The sequence below is a fragment of the Polypterus senegalus genome, chromosome 14 (assembly GCF_016835505.1).
Source record: "Polypterus senegalus isolate Bchr_013 chromosome 14, ASM1683550v1, whole genome shotgun sequence".
NCBI lineage: Eukaryota > Metazoa > Chordata > Cladistia > Polypteriformes > Polypteridae > Polypterus > Polypterus senegalus.
The window spans coordinates 140,088,618-140,108,212 of record NC_053167.1 but is presented as its reverse complement, the minus strand read 5'-3'; the positions used below and the strand labels follow the sequence as shown (position 1 = coordinate 140,108,212).

The window sequence follows — 19,595 nt, the reverse complement described above, 5'->3', positions numbered from 1 at the left end:
ATTCCAAATAAATGAGGTTATTGTTGAATCTAATTGCTTAAAGAACGATTTATTAATGTATATTGGTATGTTTTGAAATAAAAAGGAGCTTAGGAAGAATATTCATCTTAACAGTGTTAATTCTTCCAGCTAGTGTGAGATGAAGGGTTGACCATCTATGCAAGTCTTGTTTAATTTTTTCCATACAGACGACGAAATTTTGTTGATAAAGAGCTTTATGTTTACTTGTGATGTTTACGAGGTATTTAAACTGTTCTGCAATGATAAAAGGAAGGGTGTCTAATCTAATATTATATGCTTGCGAATTCACGGAAAGAGTACACTTTTATTCAGATTAATTCTGAGACCAGAGAGCTTTTGAAATTCTGTGAGTGCTGCTAAGACTGCAGGCACAGAATTTTCTGGGTCCGATATATACAGTACCATGTCATCTGCATATAATGAGATTTTCTGTTCCAGTCCTTCTCTGCTAATCCCCTTTATCTGATCAGTATTTCGACAATGTATTGCCAGTGGTTCAATGGCAATTGCAAACAGCAGTGGTGACAAAGGGCATCCTTGTCTTGTGCCACGTTCTAGTTTAAAGTAGTCTGAGCAAATGTTATTGATGCAAACTGAAGCTTCTGGGTTAGTATACAGTAATTTAATCCATGCACAAATGTTGGGCCAAACCCAAACTTCTCCAAAATAGTAAAAGGTATTTCCATTCAATCATGTCGAATGCTTTTCTGCATCCAATGATAATAATATTTCTGGGGTGTTTGATTTAGTTGGTGAGTATATTACATTAAACAGGCGTCGAAGATTTGAAGATAAGTGTCGGCCCCTAATAAATCCAGTTTGGTCTTGTGATATTACTGAGGGAGCACTTTCTCCATCCTTCTAGCTATGATTTTAGAGAGTATTTTAACGTCGTTATTCAGAAGTGAAATTGGTCTGTATGATGCACATTGTAATAAGTCCTTATTTTGTTTTGGAAAGACAGTGATTAGTGCTTGGCGAAAGGTTTGTGGAAGAGATTGGTTATCTCTGGCTTCTGTAAATGTTGCTAATAGGAGGGAGCTAGCTGAGGAGAATTTCTTGTAAAACTCTGCAGGGTAGCCATCAGGGCCTGCTGCTTTTCCACCTTGGAGTGACTTTATAGCATCCAGTAATTCTGATAATGACAGAGGTTTATCGAGCTCCTCCACACTAATAGCGTCAATTTGTGGTATCTGTAATTTATCCAGAAATGCATTAGATTGTATATTGTCTTCTTTAAACTCAGTAGTATATAGGGATTTATAGTAGTCTCTAAAAGTGCACATTATATTTTTGTGTTCGATGATTTTATCTCCATTCGTGTTAGTAATTACGAGATTGCGTTGCACTTCTTGCTTGTGAATTTGTTGCGCTAAAAGCTTATTAGCTTTCTCTCCATGTTCATAATAATGATGTCTGGATTTGTAAATTAGTTGTTCGGTTTCTTTAGTTGTCAAGAGGTTTAATTCTGAATGTAGAGCCTGCCTCCTCTTATGTAGAGTCTCGCTTGGTAGTCTGGCATGTTCTTCATCTATTTTAGTAATTTCGCTTTTTATCTCTGCTACTTTCTTCGCTTCGGATTTATTTCTGTGGGAAAGATATGAGATAATCTGTCCTCTTAAGAAGGCCTTAAGAGTTTCCCAGAGTGTTCCTGCAGAGATCTCAGGGGATGTATTTGTCTCTAGAAAGAATTCAATTTGTTTGGATATAAATTCAGTACAATTCTCGTCAGCTAATAGAAGCGGATTGAGACGCCATCTGGGGTGAGTGTATGGGGCTTAGTAATTTCAGCTCCAAGATCATCGGAGCATGGTCTGAAATAACAATAGCATCGTATTTACAAGATTTAATCTTAGGCAAGAAGTTATTATCTATAAAGAAGTAATCAATCCTTGAGTAGCAATGATGTACTGGTGAGTAGAAAGAATATGTTCTTGAATTTGGGTTTAAAACCTCCAGGGATCAGATAAGTTGTGATCAGTTATAAACTTTGTAATTATCTTTGCGGTGTTAGTTGCGTTCCCCTGTGGAGGAAGTCTTATCTAAAAGTGGATTTAGAACACAATTAAAGTCCCCAGCCATTATAAGTTTATGAGTGTTCAGATTGGGAATGGATGCAAATAAATTTTGTATAAATTCCTTATCATCAACATTAGGTGCATAAACATTTATCAAAATCATTTTACAGTTAGATAAGTCTCCCATGACCATCACATATCTCCCTTCAGGATCCAATACTACATCTGATGCTACAAATGGTACTGTTCTATGTATGAGAATTCCCACCCCTCTAGTTTTCTTTGTAAAACTAGAATGGAACATTTGGCCAGTCCAGTCTTTTGCAGCGGAACTGATCCTTACTTAGTAAGTGGGTTTCCTGTAAAAATACTATTTTAGCATTTAGACCTGTTAGGTGAGAAAGTACTTTCTTTCTCTTTAATTCGTGATTCAGGCCTTTAACATTCCAGCTTACGAAGTTAACTGTCCCATCATGGAGACACTGATTCTGAGTTTTTGGTGTCATATTATAGTCTTAACTGGAAGTGAAATAGTTTAGGTCTTAATTTCCTATTCCCCCAAGAGTTGTTGCCATGCAGCTTATTATTACATTGATAGTTATAATTATAAAGATTGAGAAGATAGATTAGATATAGATCAAGCCTGCTCTCTTTCTCTTCCCCTTAACCCCCACCCTCCCTTTTTACCTCCCCAGGTGAGGCTAAAACCCACTTCATGCAGTCCCAGTCCTCTGACATACCCAGAGACAGAGCACGTCCAAAGCACATCAAGCCCCCATGCAGTGGCTTTAAGGTTAAAAGATAGAGATATCTGTTACCAATATAGTCTTTAAAAGAGGAAAAAGAAAGAAAAGAATTTTGCACTTAATATATATATATATATATATATACATATACACATATACATATATATATATATATACATACATATAATCTTCATCAATTTTAGTGCATTAAGATGATATCCCCAGATAATAAACCCAGGTGATGGTGTTAAAGATGTGTCCAAAACAAGCATAACAAGTCTTAATGCAGTAATAGCAATAACAGCAAACCAAGGGTATGATATTGAACAGTCTCATTTAGGGTACACATGAAATAATTAGAAAAAAAAAAAAAAGAGGAGGAAAACGTAATTAAGCACAATAAAACACAAACATTTAGCCCTAGTAATACTAAGTAATGATAAGTAATAAGTAAGTAATAATAATATAAGAATATGAGAATATATGCTGATAAAAACCCGTATTTTAAAACAAATAGATCAGACAGTAGATTATTAATCCTAGCTTTATCATTTACCGCCATGACTCACAATTATGTATCAGAATAGTCCCGGGATCAGCTTTCTTAACTCATTTTCTGCCTCCTCCTTGCTAGCGAAAACATAGAAATGCCCTGCCATTCCACTTTCAGTTTTGCGGATACAGGAGGCCGTATTTGACATTGGCTTGCCGTAGCGCTGTTTAATATTATAGAAGGCGGCGTTTGATAGCTGTTGCTGGAGAGAAGTCAGGGAAGACGCGAATGTGGCAATCTTCATATATAATATCTTCCTTTTTTTCCTGAGGAGTTCCATCACCTCTAACTTAAATGATAATCGTTCAAAGCGGACTATAAAAGATCTTGGTCGGGGTCTGACGGTGTTTGATCAGCGTCTGCGATAAGCGCTGCTATCTCAGATTCTGCTTTAAAGTCGCCCCGATTATTTTAGAAAAAGTTCAGTTCGAATTTCACCGGGTTTAAACTTTCTCGATTCTCCGGCAAGCCTTCAATTCTGACATTATACCTTCTATTCCCATCTTCTAAAGCAGCCAGTCTGTCTCCAAGTTTTTCTCCGAGTTTTTACATTCGAACTGACATTTACTGCTCTTTCCTCGGCACTGGCAGCTAGATGTTCGCTATTTCGATCCGATTCGTGAATGTCTCACTAAGATGCTCCAATCGATCAGCAAGCGTGCTCAGTTTAGCGAGTTTTTCTCAATGCGCTCTTCAATTTTACCCAGCACCTGTCGAAGTTCAAGCTGTACCTCTTGAGCCTTTCATTTGCCTGTTGGATTTCCTGTCGCAGACATTCATTGCCTGTTTCATCTCCTGTTTCATTCCTGTTTCAGTCTCTCATGTGCCTTTGCCGTTGCTTTCTCATTAGCCTTCTCGCTTTTCTTTATATCTTGCCTGAGGTCAGCGAGCAACACTTTCAGTTCAGATAGCTCAAATGTGCCTTCTTGTACCGTAGATGAAGCAGCAGACTCTGCTGAAGCGGTGTCCTCGCTGCTCCAGTCCAGCGTGATTGCGTAACTGAAGCCGCGGACTTCCCGCCTTTTCCAGTTTCAGGTAATCCTCTCCAATCGGCGAGCTATCCACATCTGCACTCACGATCGCACCTTCGCTCCCCTTTTCGCTCTCAGCAGGCGACGATGTAGCGGACCGTGGTCCCGAGGAGTCTGTACTTTCGCCCATCTGATCCAGGTCTGTCTCTGAGAGGCCGTATCTCGAACTAGGGCTTGCTGATCGCAGCTTGGATGTAGCTTTAGTCTTCGATTCTTTCGGACCCCCTTCTTGTTGGCCATGTTTATATGTGTTTACATATACTGTAGCGGTCCCTCTCGGGTTGAATAAATACAGGATATCTCAGAATAATAAGCAAATAATATGAAAAATAGCACCACTGCTAGCGGAGCTCCACTTCAGACGTCCATCTCTCGCATCGGACGAGACCAAATTCAAGGCACTATATAATTAATAGATAGATAGATAGATAGATAGATAGATATGAAAGGCACTGTATAATAGATAGATAGATAGATAGATAGATAGATAGATAGATAGATAGATAGATAGATAGATAGATAGATAGATAGAATACAATTTAATACAATACAATACAATTTATTTTTGTAGAGCCCAAAATCACACAAGGCGTACCGCAATGGGCTTTAACAGACCCTGCCTCTTGACAGACCCCCAGCCTTGACTCTCTAAGAAGACAAGGAAAAACTCCCAAAAAACCCTTGAAGGGAAAAAATGGAAGAAACCTCAGGAAAGGCAGTTTAAAGAGAGACCCCTTACCAGGAAGGCTGGGCATTAAGTGGGTGTCAAAAAGAAGGGGGTCATTACAATACAATACACAGAACAGAACAAATCCTCAATATAGTATAAAAATAAAAATTTTAGAAGTACGCAGCAGAATTTAACAGTAGATGATATCACAGGGGCGGCATGGTGGCGCAGTGTTAGCGCTGCCGCCTCGCAGTTAGGAGACCCGGGTTCGCTTCCCGGGTCCTCCCTGCGTGGAGGTTGCATGTTCTCCCCGTGTCTGCGTGGGTTTCCTCCCACAATCCAAAGACATGCAGGTTAGGTGGACTGGCGATTCTAAATTGGCCCGTGGGTGTGTTTGTGTGTGTCCTGCGGTGGGTTGGCACCCTGCCCAGGATTGGTTCCTGCCTTGTGCCCTGTGTTGGCTGGGATTGGCTCCAGCAGCCCCCGTGACCCTGTATTCGGATTCAATGGGTTAGAAAATGGATGGATGGATGGATGATATCACATCTACTAAACCCCATAGAGAATCTATCAAGAGGAAGATGAGAGACAGCAGAGCCGACAATGCAGATGAGCTGAAGGCCGCGATCAAAGCATCCTGGGCATCCATAACACCTCAGCAGGGCCACAGGCTGATCGCCTCCATGCCACGCCGCATTGATGCAGTCATTCATGCAGAAGGAGCCTGACCAAATATATTGAGTGCCTACATGGACAGACTTTTTAGTAGGCCAACATTTCTGTATTAAAAATAATTTTCTTTTATTGGTCTTATGTAATATTCTATTTTTCCGAGATACTAAGTTTTGGCTTTTCATTACCTGTAGGCCATAATCAGCAAAATGAAAAGAAATAAATGCTTTGTGATAGATGCCCTTTTGAGGAGAGGACTGGGGGAGTGGACATATCACCAACAGTACATCCCCCGGGACACAAGAGGGCAGCCCCCCTGGATTACATCGGGGTGTGGTATAAAAGAGGCTGCCACACTACAACAAGCGAGCCGGAGTCGGGAGGAAGAAGACCGAGCTTGTGGTAGAGGAGTAGAGGCAGTCAGAGAAAAGAAAAAAGGACTGAGCTTTACTGGGGTTTGTGCATTGTGCTGTAATTCAGTCAATCATTCTCCAACCTGCCATATCCTAATACAGGGTCATGGGGGTCTGCTTGAGCCAATCCCAGCCAACTCAGGGTGCAAGGCAGGAAACAAACCCCAGGCAGGGCGCCAGCCCACCGCAGGGCACACCCACACACCAAGCTCACACTAGGGATCGCTAATGCACCTAACCTGCATGTCTCTAGACTGTCGGAGGAAACCCACACAGACACGGGGAGAACATGCAAACTCCACGCAGGGAGGACCTGGAAAGCGAACTCGGGTCTCCAAACTGTGAGATAGCATTGTGCTATGCCAAAGAATAATAAACGTGTGTGTTCTGGACATTGTTGGTCTGTGTGTCTGTCTGTAGCCGGGCTGTTCTTCTACAGCCTGAAATATCTCACTCTGTGTGTAATGAATCTCTATAATATACAAGTTTCACTTTTTGAATTGAGTTACTGAAATACATTAACTTTTCCATGATAGTCTAATTTATTGAGATGCACCTGTAAAAAGAATCCATTATGTCTGAGATGGAAAGTCCATGGAAAGATCTCATGTTTCTGGTTTCTTGAGCATTGCCCAGCAGTCATGTGAGATAAACTGGATACTCCTCTCTGAGGAAACTTTGTTTGTTTATTAATACCCACTGATAGACAGACAAACAGCCGGGACGCTCCTAGGATGGAAAGACTGGGGGGGTAGATGGTGGACATATCCCCCGGCGCAAGAGAGGGCAACCCCACCCTGGATTACAATGGGACCACAGGATTGGTGCTTAGAAGCTCTACCCTGCTGGGGCCCAGGGGCGCCTGGACAGATCCAGAACCCTGTACTGCAGGGTTGAAGAGGATCATGGAGCACCATAAAAGAGACCACTTCACTCCATCTGAGGGGCCAGAGTCTGGAGGAGGTGGACGAAGATAGCTGGGAGAGGAATGGAGGAAGCAATATATCTATTATATAGTGCCTTTCACTGTGTGTATCTATCTATCTATCTATTATATAGTGCCTTTCACATTTATCTATCTATCTATTATATAGTGCCTTTCACTCTGTCTATCTATCTATTATATAGTGCCTTTCACATCTATCTATCGATTATATAGTGCCTTTCTATCTATCTAGCTATCTATTATATAGTGCTTTTCACATTTATCTATCTATCTATTATATAGTGCCTTTCTATCTATCTATCTATTTATTATATAGTGCCTTTCATATCTATCTATCGATTATATAGTGCCTTTCTATCTATCTAGCTATCTATTATATAGTGCTTTTCACATTTATCTATCTATCTATTATATAGTGCCTTTCTATCTATCTATCTATTATATAGTGCCTTTCATAGGTATCTATCATAATTAACTCCCTTTTTAATCACCTTATTGATTCGAGGGTCTCTCTTGAAGAACTGTGGCCAGCCCAGCGTACCACAATGTGTACAAAACGGACAGACTCACAGACATGTAGGGGATGTCACAGCCCCAATTAAAGTAGGCCTTAGGATAAAACATAGTGTCCTGCCCTCTCCCCCGTAGTTCCTCTGTTTTATTAGGCCAGTCCAAGTTGTCACTAATGTTGACTTGTGATACTTTAGAAAAGTGAATCAGTGCTGAGAAGTGGTCATGGAGTCTCTCATCTGACATACCCTGTGGTTTCTATTCATGTCATCTGACATCCTCCAGTGGTATGATCAGCAGCTGCAATCTTTAAAGTCTGATTTCCTTTCCTACTAGATGTGGAGTAGTGTGGCATTGGCCTAACACTCACATCTCCACATTTAAATACAATTGTCATTTCCTCGCCAAGAGGACCTGCCACATAAATATGCATCACACCTGTTAGATCTGGCAGCAGGCATTAGTCTGTCTCGCCAGGTTTCAAGACTTCAACACAAAAGCAGAATCTAAGCAGATATTTGGAGAAGCTTTGCTTTAAAATTGTGGAACAGTAGCAGTGAGACTTACCAATTGAAAATGGAATTAATGTCTCGTTTTTCATAAACTTGCCATTTTCATCCAGGAAGTGCTGAGGGTTAAAGACACCGGGTGTCATGTATTCATTCTCATCATTGAGGACAGACGTTAGGTCGGGAAGTATAACTGTACCCTGAGGAGAAAATAAGGACAGGTGGATTAATGTTACTTATTTCTTATTATTCCTAGAGAGACACTAAGGTTGCTTGAAAATCTGCAGGACATTCACTAACAGAGTTCACTGTTGCTTTTAACCCAATGCCCACAACACGTTTTTGTTGTTTTTTATTTGTTTTAACACTGCTTGTACATACATACGACGTACAGTACATAAATACTGTGGCTTGGGGATCATGTGGTCACTATATATATATGTTACGGCCAAAGCCCAAAGTTCTGCCAGTTGACTGGCCATTTCGGATTTTGGCCAAGAGGTGTTGCCAAAGTCCGATTACTAGAAATCACCAGTGAATATGCTACTTTGGCTGGCCGTTTCGCCCCATGCTATTTCACAAACTGGCTGGCCAAATCCTGAAATCAAGGAAAGATCGGACATTGGCTGGTCAATTTTATAGCGACATTGGCCATTTCCCGATTTGGCAGAAGGACTTCCCACTTTGGCCAATTTCAGGCTTTGGTTGTAACATATATATATATATATATACATATACATATACATATACAAATAGAGAGAGTGAGAGAGAGAGTGACCACTTAAGGGCGCTAGAGGGTCCCAAACTATAGAACTAGTAATATAGCATATCTGTGGTGGTCTGGCACCCTGCCCAGGGTTTGTCTCCTGCCTTGTGCCCTGTGAAAAATGTGTTGTGTACTCCTTATTTTATTAGGCAGGTATTGTATCACATATGCATACATACAGACAGATATATTAGTGATAGACATGGGTGAACTGGCCCCTTCTCTGGGTTGGAAGGTCTGACATTGCTCGGATAGGAGGCCACCACTGCCGGGTGAAAAGACATTCCAGCCAGGATGGGTGTTGCTCCCCACCACAGGTGCAAGGCAGGAATAATGGACACATATGGGCAGACTGCCTCTCATGATCAGATATTCACCCAGTATGCCAGGTGGCAGCACTCATCTGCATGCCTACAGTTTAAACTCCCACAGGAGTTCATTGGTGCTGCAGATCGGCAGGACAGCACTGTTGGGCCAATAGGGGGCGCTGCTGGGAGACGATTCCCTCGTTTCTTCATGGCTGCTCTGCCTGACACTGACATCTGCTTCCTGGGTGCAATGCTCTGCCACTGGTAATACTCTTGGGTTTGGTTTAAAAGCAGGCATCCACCACACCCAGAAGAAGTGAAGGAGAAAAAAAAAGGATACAAAAAAAAAAAAAAAACTATTGACTGAAGAAGTGTATAAAAAGACACCAACACACACATAATCTTGTATGATTCTTAATAGGACATTAAGTGTTTTGAAAGAATTAGCTACAAAATGTATAATGGGGCAGTGGGCAGCGCTGCCGCCTCACAGTAAGGAGATCTGGGTTCACTTCCCGGGTCCTCCTTGTGTGGAGTTTGCATGCTCTCTCCGTGTCTTTTCCTCCCACAGTCCAAAGACATGCAGGTTAGGTGCATTGGCGATTCTAAATTGTCCCTAGTGTGTGCTTGGTGTGTGGGTGTATGTGTGTGTGTGTGTGTGTGTGTGTGTGCCCTGCAGTGGGCTGGCGCCCTGCCCAGGGTTTGTTTCCTGCCTGGCCCCCTGTGGTGGCTCGGATTGGCTCCAGCAGACCCCCGTGGCCCTTTAGTTAGGATGTAGCGGGTTGGATAATGGATGGATGGATGTATAATAGTGACGCAATGGGTAACGCTGCTGCCTTGCAGTTAGGGGACCCGGGTTCGCTTGTTGGGTCCTCCCTGCGTGGAGTTTGCATGTTCTCCCCGTGTCTGCGTGGGTTTCCTCCCACAGTCCAAAGACATGCAGGTTAGATGGATTGGCGATCCTAAATTGTCCCTAGTGTGTGCTTGGTATGTGTGTGTACCCTGCGGTGGGCTGGCACCCTGACCAGGGTTTGTTTCCTGCCTTGTGCCCTTGTGCTGGCTGGGATTGGCTCCAGCAGACCTCCGCGACCCTGTAGTTAGGATATGGCGTTTTGGATAATGACTGACTGACTGACTGTATAATAACAATAATAACAGGTAAGACCTTTTGATCTTTATAAGTCTCGTCTTAGCTGATCTGCATGGCCAGTCTGCTAAACTGTGTCCCAGACACAATGCCACTCATATATTAATTTCAAAGATAATAAAATACAGTTTTACAGTTAACAAAGAGTCATACGTAATACACATCTATAACAAAAACTATTGCATCTCATTTGGTTCATTTATCTATACCATTTATAACTTTAAAAAAGGATAAAAGCTGTAGGACACATAGACAGACGGCTGCCATTTGTGAAATGTTTCTGCACTGGCTGCTGGAAGGTTGCAGGTTCAAATTCCGTTACTTCCAGAAAGGATCCGACTCCGCTGAGCCCTTCAGCAATGCCCTCAACCTGAAAAATATCGCTCCAGGGGTCTGATTATGATCTCCAAAGGTCACACGGAAAGACACTTTCCCCTCAGGGATTACTAAAGCATGCAGTACTGTGAAAAAGGTTTAGGCAGGTGTGAAAAACAGGCTTTCTAAAATGGAAGTGTTAATCATTCATTTTCATCAATCAACAAAATGCAGTGAATGAATAAAAGAGAAATCTAAATCAAATCGATATTTGGTGTGACCACCCTTTGCCATGAAAACAGCATCAGTTCTTCTAGGTACACTTGCACACAGTTTTTGAAGGAACTCGGCTGGTTGGTTGTTCCAAACATCTTGGAGAACTAACCACAGATCTTGTGTGGACGGAGGCTTCCTCACATCCTTCTGCCTCTTCATGTAATCCCAGACACACTCGGTGATGTTGAGATCAGGGCTCTGTGGGGGCCATACCATCACTTCCAGGACTTCTTACGCTGAAGATAGTTCTTAATGGCTTTGGCTGTATGTTTGGGGTTGTTGTCCTGCTGCAGAATACATTTGGGGCCAATTATACGCCTCCCGATGGTATTGCATGATGGATAAGTATCTGCCGGTCTTTCTCAGCATTGAGAACACCATTAATCCTGACCAAATCTCCAACTCCATTCGCAGAAATGCAGCCCCAAACGTTCAAGGAACCTCCACCATGCTTCACTGTTGCCTGCAGACACTCATTAGTGTACCGCTCTTCAGCCCTTCGACGAACAAACTGCCTTCTGCTACAGCCAAATATTTCACATTTTGACTCATCAGTCCAGAGCACCTGCTGCCATTTTTCTGCACCCCAGTTCCTATGTTTTTGTGCATACTTGAGTCGCGTTGGAGGTATGGCTTTTTGGCTGCAGCTCTTCCATGAAGACCACTTCTGGCCAGACTTCTCCGGACAGTAGATGGGTGTACCTGGGTCCCACTGGTTTCTGCCAGTTCTGAGCTGATGGCACTGCTGGACATCTTCTGATTTCGAAGGGTAATAAGCTTGATGCGTCTTTCATCTGCCGCACTAAGTTTCCTTGGCCGACCACTGTGTCTACGATCCTCAACGTTGCCCGTTTCTTTGTGCTTCTTCAAAAGAGCTTGAACAGCACATCTTGAAACCCCAGTCTGCTTTGAAATCCTTTTCTGGGAGAGACCTTGCTGATGTGGTATAACTACCTCGTGTCTTGTTGCTGTGCTCCATCTTGCCATGACATGAAACTGTCTTCATGATACATGAAACAGCATTTTTTCACACCTGCCTAAAAGTTTTGCACAGTACTGTATACAATCAAATAAAATAAAAAATTCTCTTCATTTGTCGTTTTTTCTTTCTTCTACTTCCAAACTGAATTAGAACTTCCTATTGCAATTGAGACATACAGTGGTGTGAAAAACTATTTGCCCCCTTCCTGATTTCTTATTCTTTTGCATGTTTGTCACACAAAATGTTTCTGATCATCAAACACATTTAACCATTAGTCAAATATAACACAAGTAAAGACAAAATGCAGTTTTTAAATGATGGTTTTTATTATTTAGGGAGAAAAAAAATCCAAACCTACATGGCCCTGTGTGAAAAAGTAATTGCCCCCCGAACCTAATAACTGGTTGGGCCACCCTTAGCAGCAATAACTGCAATCAGCGTTTGCGATAACTTGCAATGAGTCTTTACAGCGCTCTGGAGAATTTTGGCCCACTCATCTTTGCAGAATTGTTGTAATTCAGCTTTATTTGAGGGTTTTCTAGCATGAACCGCCTTTTGAAGGTCATGCCATAGCATCTCAATTGGATTCAGGTCAGGACTTTGAGTAGGCCACTCCAAAGTCTTCATTTTGTTTTTCTTCAGCCATTCAGAGGTGGATTTGCTGGTGTGTTTTGGGTCATTGTCCTGTTGCAGCACCCAAGATCGCTTCAGCTTGAGTTGACGAACAGATGGCGGACATTCTCCTTCAGGATTTTTTGGTAGACAGTAGAATTCATGGTTCCATCTATCACAGCAAGCCTTCCAGGTCCTGAAGCAGCAAAACAACCCCAGACCATCACACTACCACCACCATGTTTTACTGTTGGTATGATGTTCTTATTCTGAAATGCTGTGTTCCTTTTACGCCAGATGTAACGGGACATTTGCCTTCCAAAAAGTTCAAATTTTGTCTCATCAGTCCACAAGGTATTTTCCCAAAAGTCTTGGCAGTCATTGAGATGTTTCTTAGCAAAATTGAGACGAGCCCTAATGTTCTTTTGCTTAACAGTGGTTTGCGTCTTGGAAATCTGCCATGCAGGCCGTTTTTGCCCAGTCTCTTTCTTATGGTGGAGTCGTGAACACTGACCTTAATTGAGGCAAGTGAGGCCTGCAGTTCTTTAGACGTTGTCCTGGGGTCTTTTGTGACCTCTCGGATGAGTCGTCTCTGCTCTTGGGGTAATTCTGGTCGGCCGGCCACTCCTGGGAAGGTTCACCACTGTTCCATGTTTTTGCCATTTGTGGATAATGGCTCTCACTGTGGTTCGCTGGAGTCCCAAAGCTTTAGAAATGGCTTTATAACCTTTACCAGACTGATAGATCTCAATGACTTCTGTTCTCATTTGTTCCTGAATTTCTTTGGATCTTGGCATGATGTCTAGCTTTTGAGGTGCTTTTGGTCTACTTCTCTGTGTCAGGCAGCTCCTATTGAAGTGATTTCTTGATTGAAAAGGTGTGGCAGTAATCAGGAAATTGAACTCAGGTGTGATACACCACAGTTAGGTGATTTTTGAACAAGGGGCAATTACTTTTTCACACAGGGCCATGTAGGTTTGGATTTTTTCTCCCTAAATAATAAAACCATCATTTAAAAACTGCATTTTGTGTTTACTTGTGTTATATTTGACTAATGGTTAAATGTGTTTGATGATCAGAAACATTTTGTGTGACAAACATGCAAAAGAATAAGAAATCAGGAAGGGGGCAGATAGTTTTTCACACCACTGTATAAACCCCAGAATATATGTACCGTCTATTCCTACATGACAATTCTCTATTTGTGCTTCAAGACTGGATTTTGCGTTGAGGCCATTTTTCTTTCTTTTCTCCTCTCTTTGCTGAGCTCACAAATGGACGGGCACTTAACATAAATAAACGGAGCTGATTTGAAAACTGAAACCTAATAGTGGTCTCTAATAACGGTGGATCAGATTGTGTCTCCGTACAGAAAATTGAATTTCTTTCAGATGAAAATAACTCAGTAGACGGAGTCACTTCAGAGCTGGAAATGACAGCACTGGTGGTAATAAGAATGGCTCACCTCTGTCAAGGTGTTACATACATATTTATGGTTGTCATTAAATGGTTTTGAAGACTGCTTTTAATCTATAAATGTTATAATGAAGTAATTTAATACGGGAGGCTCGCTTCTTATTGACTACTGACGTGCGAGTGTTTTTTGTAAGATACTGACTTCTCCGTCTGTGGTGTGTATTATAAAATTCTCGATTAGTGTATGGGAGACGTGAATTTTATTACGTAAGCCTCAGAATAAATGTCACCTTGAACTTGTTTTATCCTACCAGTTACCAAATGGCTTTTCTTAAAGGTTTCCCAACCACTAAGTATCACCTACATAAAGATCACAAATTTCTTCAGATTAAGCAAACATACACAATACTTCTCCTATTTTCGTTATTAAACTAGTATGAAAATCTTTACAAACCTAATTCAAGTATCATACCTGAGTATCTATAAAATGTTTAGGTTGATATTTACACTTTGATGTTTCAAGAAATAAAATGCATGTCTGATCTTTGTAGTGGGCCAACACCGGGCACAAATCTCAATTTCGAAAACAACAATCATTTTGTTGTTTGTTTTATAAGCACTACTAACATTTTTTAGCATAGAATATAATGAACATTTGGATGGATTCAAATTGAGGTGCCATAAAAGTGTCACCTTGGGAATAGAGTATCCGGCTAAGGTGGTATCTTTAGAAGCCATCCTAGGTGGGCTCACAGGAACAACATTTCCAGCCCTCTGAACTTCATGGATGACAGCATACGTGTACGGCATGTTGATTCGGTCCTCCATGGATGGCACACGTGAAGGTCCGATCACTTGGTCGATTTCTTCCTGAACTTTCTCTGTAGAAAAGCAGAGGAAAAACTGAGTGAGCCTGCGTGTTTCACTGAAGTCGAAGATCAAAGACCTGAATATGAAGAGGTGGTCGAAATGAAGGACGTCAGGAGTTGGTAAATTCACATTTGGATTAATGAACTTAGGCCACTGAGTGGAGTTTCAAATAGAAAAGGAGATAATCGGCCATCATGTGTGCTTTACTCCAAAAGGTGTGGCCAGTTAAAGCAAAGCCAATTTATGGTGCAACATACAGCACAGCAGATCTGGCTCTTAACAGAATGGAATTGTACTTTTTTGCACTTTGATCTGCATTGTGACAGTCGTGTCTCTGGTGACTCTTCCTATGAAGTCAGTAGACGGATTGGGAGAGCATGGGGGGTCATGAGGTCGCTGGAAATGGGTGTGTGGTGGTCCTGATATCTGCAAAAGGACGAAGGTCCAAGTCTTTAGAGTCCTGGTGCTCCAAGTTTGTGAGATATGGACGCTACCCAGTGACCCGAGACGAAGACTGGACTCCTATGGTGCTGTGTCTCTCCAGAAAATCCTTGGGTACCGCTGGTTTGACTTTGTGTTGCTCACGGAGTCCTGAATGAGGCACATGACCTGCATTGTGAGGGAGCGTCAGTTACGGCACTACGGCCATGTGGCGCGTTTCCCCGAGGGTGATCAGCTCGTAAGATCCTCATTGCTGGGGACCTGAGTGGCTGGACCAGGCCAAGGGGTCACCAACAGCAGATAGAGGGTCATTTCCAGAAGGTGGGACTGGACCGTGTGTCTGCCTGGGGAGGGGGTTGCAAGCCGGGATCCCGAGTTGTTTCATCGTGTAATGGGTACGACAACGTGATGTACCAGTGCATGCTCCCCGGCTTGACTTGACTTGATCTGCATCCAGTGTATGAAATGTGACATATTATTATTCATCCTGATAAATATCAGAAAAGCTTTTGCGGCAATGCTATTGCATAGGATGCTGTCCTTCAAAACTCCATTTAAAGTCTGGGCATGTCTTTACATTCTAGAAGAAAACTGATTCACAGGTCTAGAAACAAGGGGACAAAGAAATTGAAAGTACAATGCAAGTAAAATCATTGACTCCATTTACAAGGGTGGCACAGTGGTATTAAGGCTTTGGACTTCAAGCCCTGAGGTTGTGGGTTCAAATCACCACTGTGTGACCCTCAGCAAGTCACATGACCTGCCTGTGCGCCAGTTGGAAAACCAAAAGAAATGGAACTGACTACAGTATATCATAATTTGGAAAGCATTTGATAAGGTGCCACATGAGAGGGTGGGCATCAAACTAAAAGGGTGTGGCATGTAGATGGGTGCAGAACTGGCTCAGACACAGAAAGCAGAGGGTGATGGTGCGAGGAACCTCTTCAGAATTGGCCGATGTTAAGAGTGGTGACCAGCAGGGGTCAGTGCTAGGGCTGCTGCTATTTTTAACATCTATAAGTGATTTAGATAGAAATATAAGTAACAAGCTGGTTAAGTTTGCAGATGATACCAAGATAGGTGGACTAGCAGATAATTTGGAATCTGTTATATCATCACAGAAGGACTTGGACAGCAGACAGGCTTGGGCAGATGTAATTTAATCTCAGTAAATGTAAAGGATTACACATAGGAAGTAAAAATGTGAGGTTTGAATACACAATGGGGGTCTGAAAATCGAGATTCCACCTTATGAGAAGGATTTAGGAGTCATAGTGGACGTTAAGCTATCGACTGCCAGACAGTGTTCAGAAGCCATGAAGAAGGCTAATAGAATGTCAGGTCATATAGCGCCTTGACGTGTGGAGTACAAGTCACAGGAGGTTCTGCTCAGGCTTTATAACACACTGGTGAGGCCTCATCTGGAGTCCTGGGTGCAGTTTGGGTCTCCAGCCTACAAAAAGGACACAACAGCACAAGAGAAGGTCCAGAGAAGAGCGACTAGGCTGACTCAGGGCTACAGGGGTTGAATTATGAGGAAAGATTAAAAGAGCTGAGCCTTTACAGTTTCAGCAAAAGAAAATGAATTGGAGACCTGACTGCAGTGTTTAAAGTTATGAAGAAAATTAGTCCAGTGGATCGAGACGGTGACTTTAAAATGAGTTCATCAAGAACACAGGGACACAGTTTGAACCTTGTGAAGGGTAAATTTCGCACAAACATTAGGGAGTTTTTCTTTACACAAAGAATGATAGACACTTGGAATAAGAGACCACGTAGTGTGGTAGACAGTAAGACGTTAGGGACTTTCAAAACTCGACTTGATGTTTTTTAAGAAGAAATAAGTGGACAGGACTGGCGAGCTTTGTTGGGCTGATGGGCCTGCTCTCATTCAGAGTGTTCAAATGTTCTTATGTTTTAAATGTTGTAAGTCAACTTGGATAAATGCGTTAAACAAATAAGTAAATGTAAATTTATGATGTTAATTATTATTTAAGTACATTTTCAAATATGCAACAAACTGAAAGACAATACCATGAGGTGCATAATACACGTGTAACCAAATGAAACCCAACGGCAAATGTTTTGGATTATTTGCTTAGTAAGTCCATCCATCCATTATCCAACCCGCTATATCCTAACTACAGGGTCACGGGGGTCCGCTGGAGCCAATCCCAGCTAACACAGGGCGCAAGGGTGGAAACAAGCCCCAGGCAGGGCGCCAGCCCACCGCAGGGCACACACACACCAAGCGATAATTTAGGATCGCCAGTAACATGTCTTTGGACTGTGGGAGGAAACCCACACAGGCACAGGGAGAACATGCAAACTCCACGCAGGGTGGACCAGGGAAGTGAACCCGGGTCTCCTAACTGCAAGGTAGCAGCGCTACCCACTGTGCCACCGTGCCGCCCTGCTTAGTAAGTATACAATTCAAATCAAATGTTTCATTAAATCTATTGCAAGAAAAAGAAAATAAATATTATGGTGTAATATATGGCAGGGATAACAAATACATTTTACTCTAAAAAAAGTGTTGTACTTCAAACGTCACTTTGCTTAGAATAACATATTTCCTGATATTGAGTATTTAATGAATTTGTGTTCAAGTAACTTTTTATTTTTGCTTTGCACCCTTCCTCACCATAGCCTATCATCTATGGTACCTTGCTCAAGGGCCCAGCAGAGTAGGATCTCTTTTGGCACTAACGAGGATTTGAACCACCAGTCTTCAGGGTATACCAGCACAGATCCTTAGCCTCAGCGCCACCATAGTATTTATTTGTACTGTCAGATAACAGGTTGGACACTTCTGGACTCCAAATTTAATTCAGTTGTCTTCTTTGTATAAGACACAATCAGTAGCTGCGGTGGGTTGGTGCCCTGCCTGGGGTTTGTTTCCTGCCTTGTGCCCTGTGTTGGCTGGGATTGGCTCCAGCAGACCCCAGTGACACTGTAGTTAGGATATAGCGGGTTGGATAATGGATGGATGGACGGACAATCAGTATTCTCATGTCATAGCATGCTCCTGGTGCTTCAGTGAAACTTTGAAGCTTTGGACATCATCCCTCACATTGAGGTAAAGCTTTGATATTCTGCTTTAATACAATGTCATTCATTAAAGAAATACAAGTTGTGGAGCCTCAGAGTCACACGTTCCATCTCTAGAAAAATAAAACTGACTGCAAGAAACAAGTTTCTGAATTTTACGGAGATATGGACTATGAACTGCTGCTCTAATCCTAGCAGATCTTACTTGTGAGGAGGACAGGCAGCTGGCTTTGGCCACTCAGATGTACTTTTTAGGCCTAAGCTGTTTTGTGTGGTGGCCTCCCACCAGTTACTGCTTCTGGTGACAACGTCCTCAACATCCCAGAGTCGCTCATCCTAGTGTCACTTTAGTGGGACATCCTGAAAATTCTATCTATGTATGTACATGAGTTTTGTCCTTATTTGGGACATCCCCTTAAACAACAATGACAGTAGACAAAAAACACATTTTAACATATTTTAGTAGCACTAGTGTGTTGTACCATAACCCAGCCACAGGGGATGCAAACCAGTGTGTTTCTTCATGCCGGTCCCAAGCCCGGATAAATGGGGAGGTTTACGTCAGGAAGGGCATCCGGTGTAAAATTTTGCCAAATCAACATGCGGACAACAATACAAATTTCCATACCGGATCGGTCGAGCCCCGGGTTAACAACGACCGCCAACCAATACTGTTAGCCAACAGGGTGCTGGCGGAAATTGGGCCACTGTTGGTCAAAGAAGAAGGAGAAGAAGAGGGGGGGAGACGTGTCCGGAGGCAGGAGGAGAGGAGGAAGGTAAAGAGAGTGGAACTGAGGGTAGGAACTTTGAATGTTGGCAGTATGACTGGTAAGGGCAGAGAGTTAGCAGATATGATGGAGAGAAGGAAGGATGATATATTGTGTGTGAAGAGACTAAATGGCAGGGGAGTAAGGCCAGGTGGATCAGAGGGGGATTCAAATTGTTCTATCATGGTGTGGATGGGAGGAGAAATGGGGTAGGGGTTATACTGAAGGAACAGCATGTCAAGAGTGTTTGGAGGTGAAAAGAGTGATGATGATGATGATGAAGCTGGAAATTGGAGGTGTGATGATGAATGTTGTTAGTGCATATGCCCCGCAAGTTGGGTGTGCAATGGGTGAGAAAGAAGATTTTTGGAGTGAGTTGGATGAAGTGATGAGCAGTGTACCCAAGGGACAGAAAGTGGTGATTGGAGCGGATTTCAATGGACATGTTGGTGAAGAGAACCGAGGAGACGAGGAGGTGATGGGTAGGTATAGTGTCAAGGAGAGGAAAGAAGAAGGTCAGAGGATAGTGGATTTTGCCAAAAGGATGGACATGGC

At 42.5% G+C, this 19,595-nt stretch overlaps 1 protein-coding gene across 3 annotated transcripts in view; it reads right to left on the bottom strand.

Annotated features, from left to right (window-relative positions):
- Nucleotides 1-19,595, bottom strand: part of LOC120514607 (cytochrome P450 2J2-like) — a 62,443-nt gene that overhangs the window by 2,559 nt on the left and 40,289 nt on the right. For all 3 annotated transcript variants that reach the window (XM_039735084.1, XM_039735083.1, XM_039735085.1), the window contains 2 exons: nt 14,605-14,792; nt 8,148-8,289 (listed from right to left, as the gene is read on the bottom strand). In XM_039735084.1, coding sequence (XP_039591018.1) covers nt 8,148-8,289; nt 14,605-14,792 — 330 coding nt within the window. The remainder of the gene's footprint in view (nt 1-8,147; nt 8,290-14,604; nt 14,793-19,595) is intronic.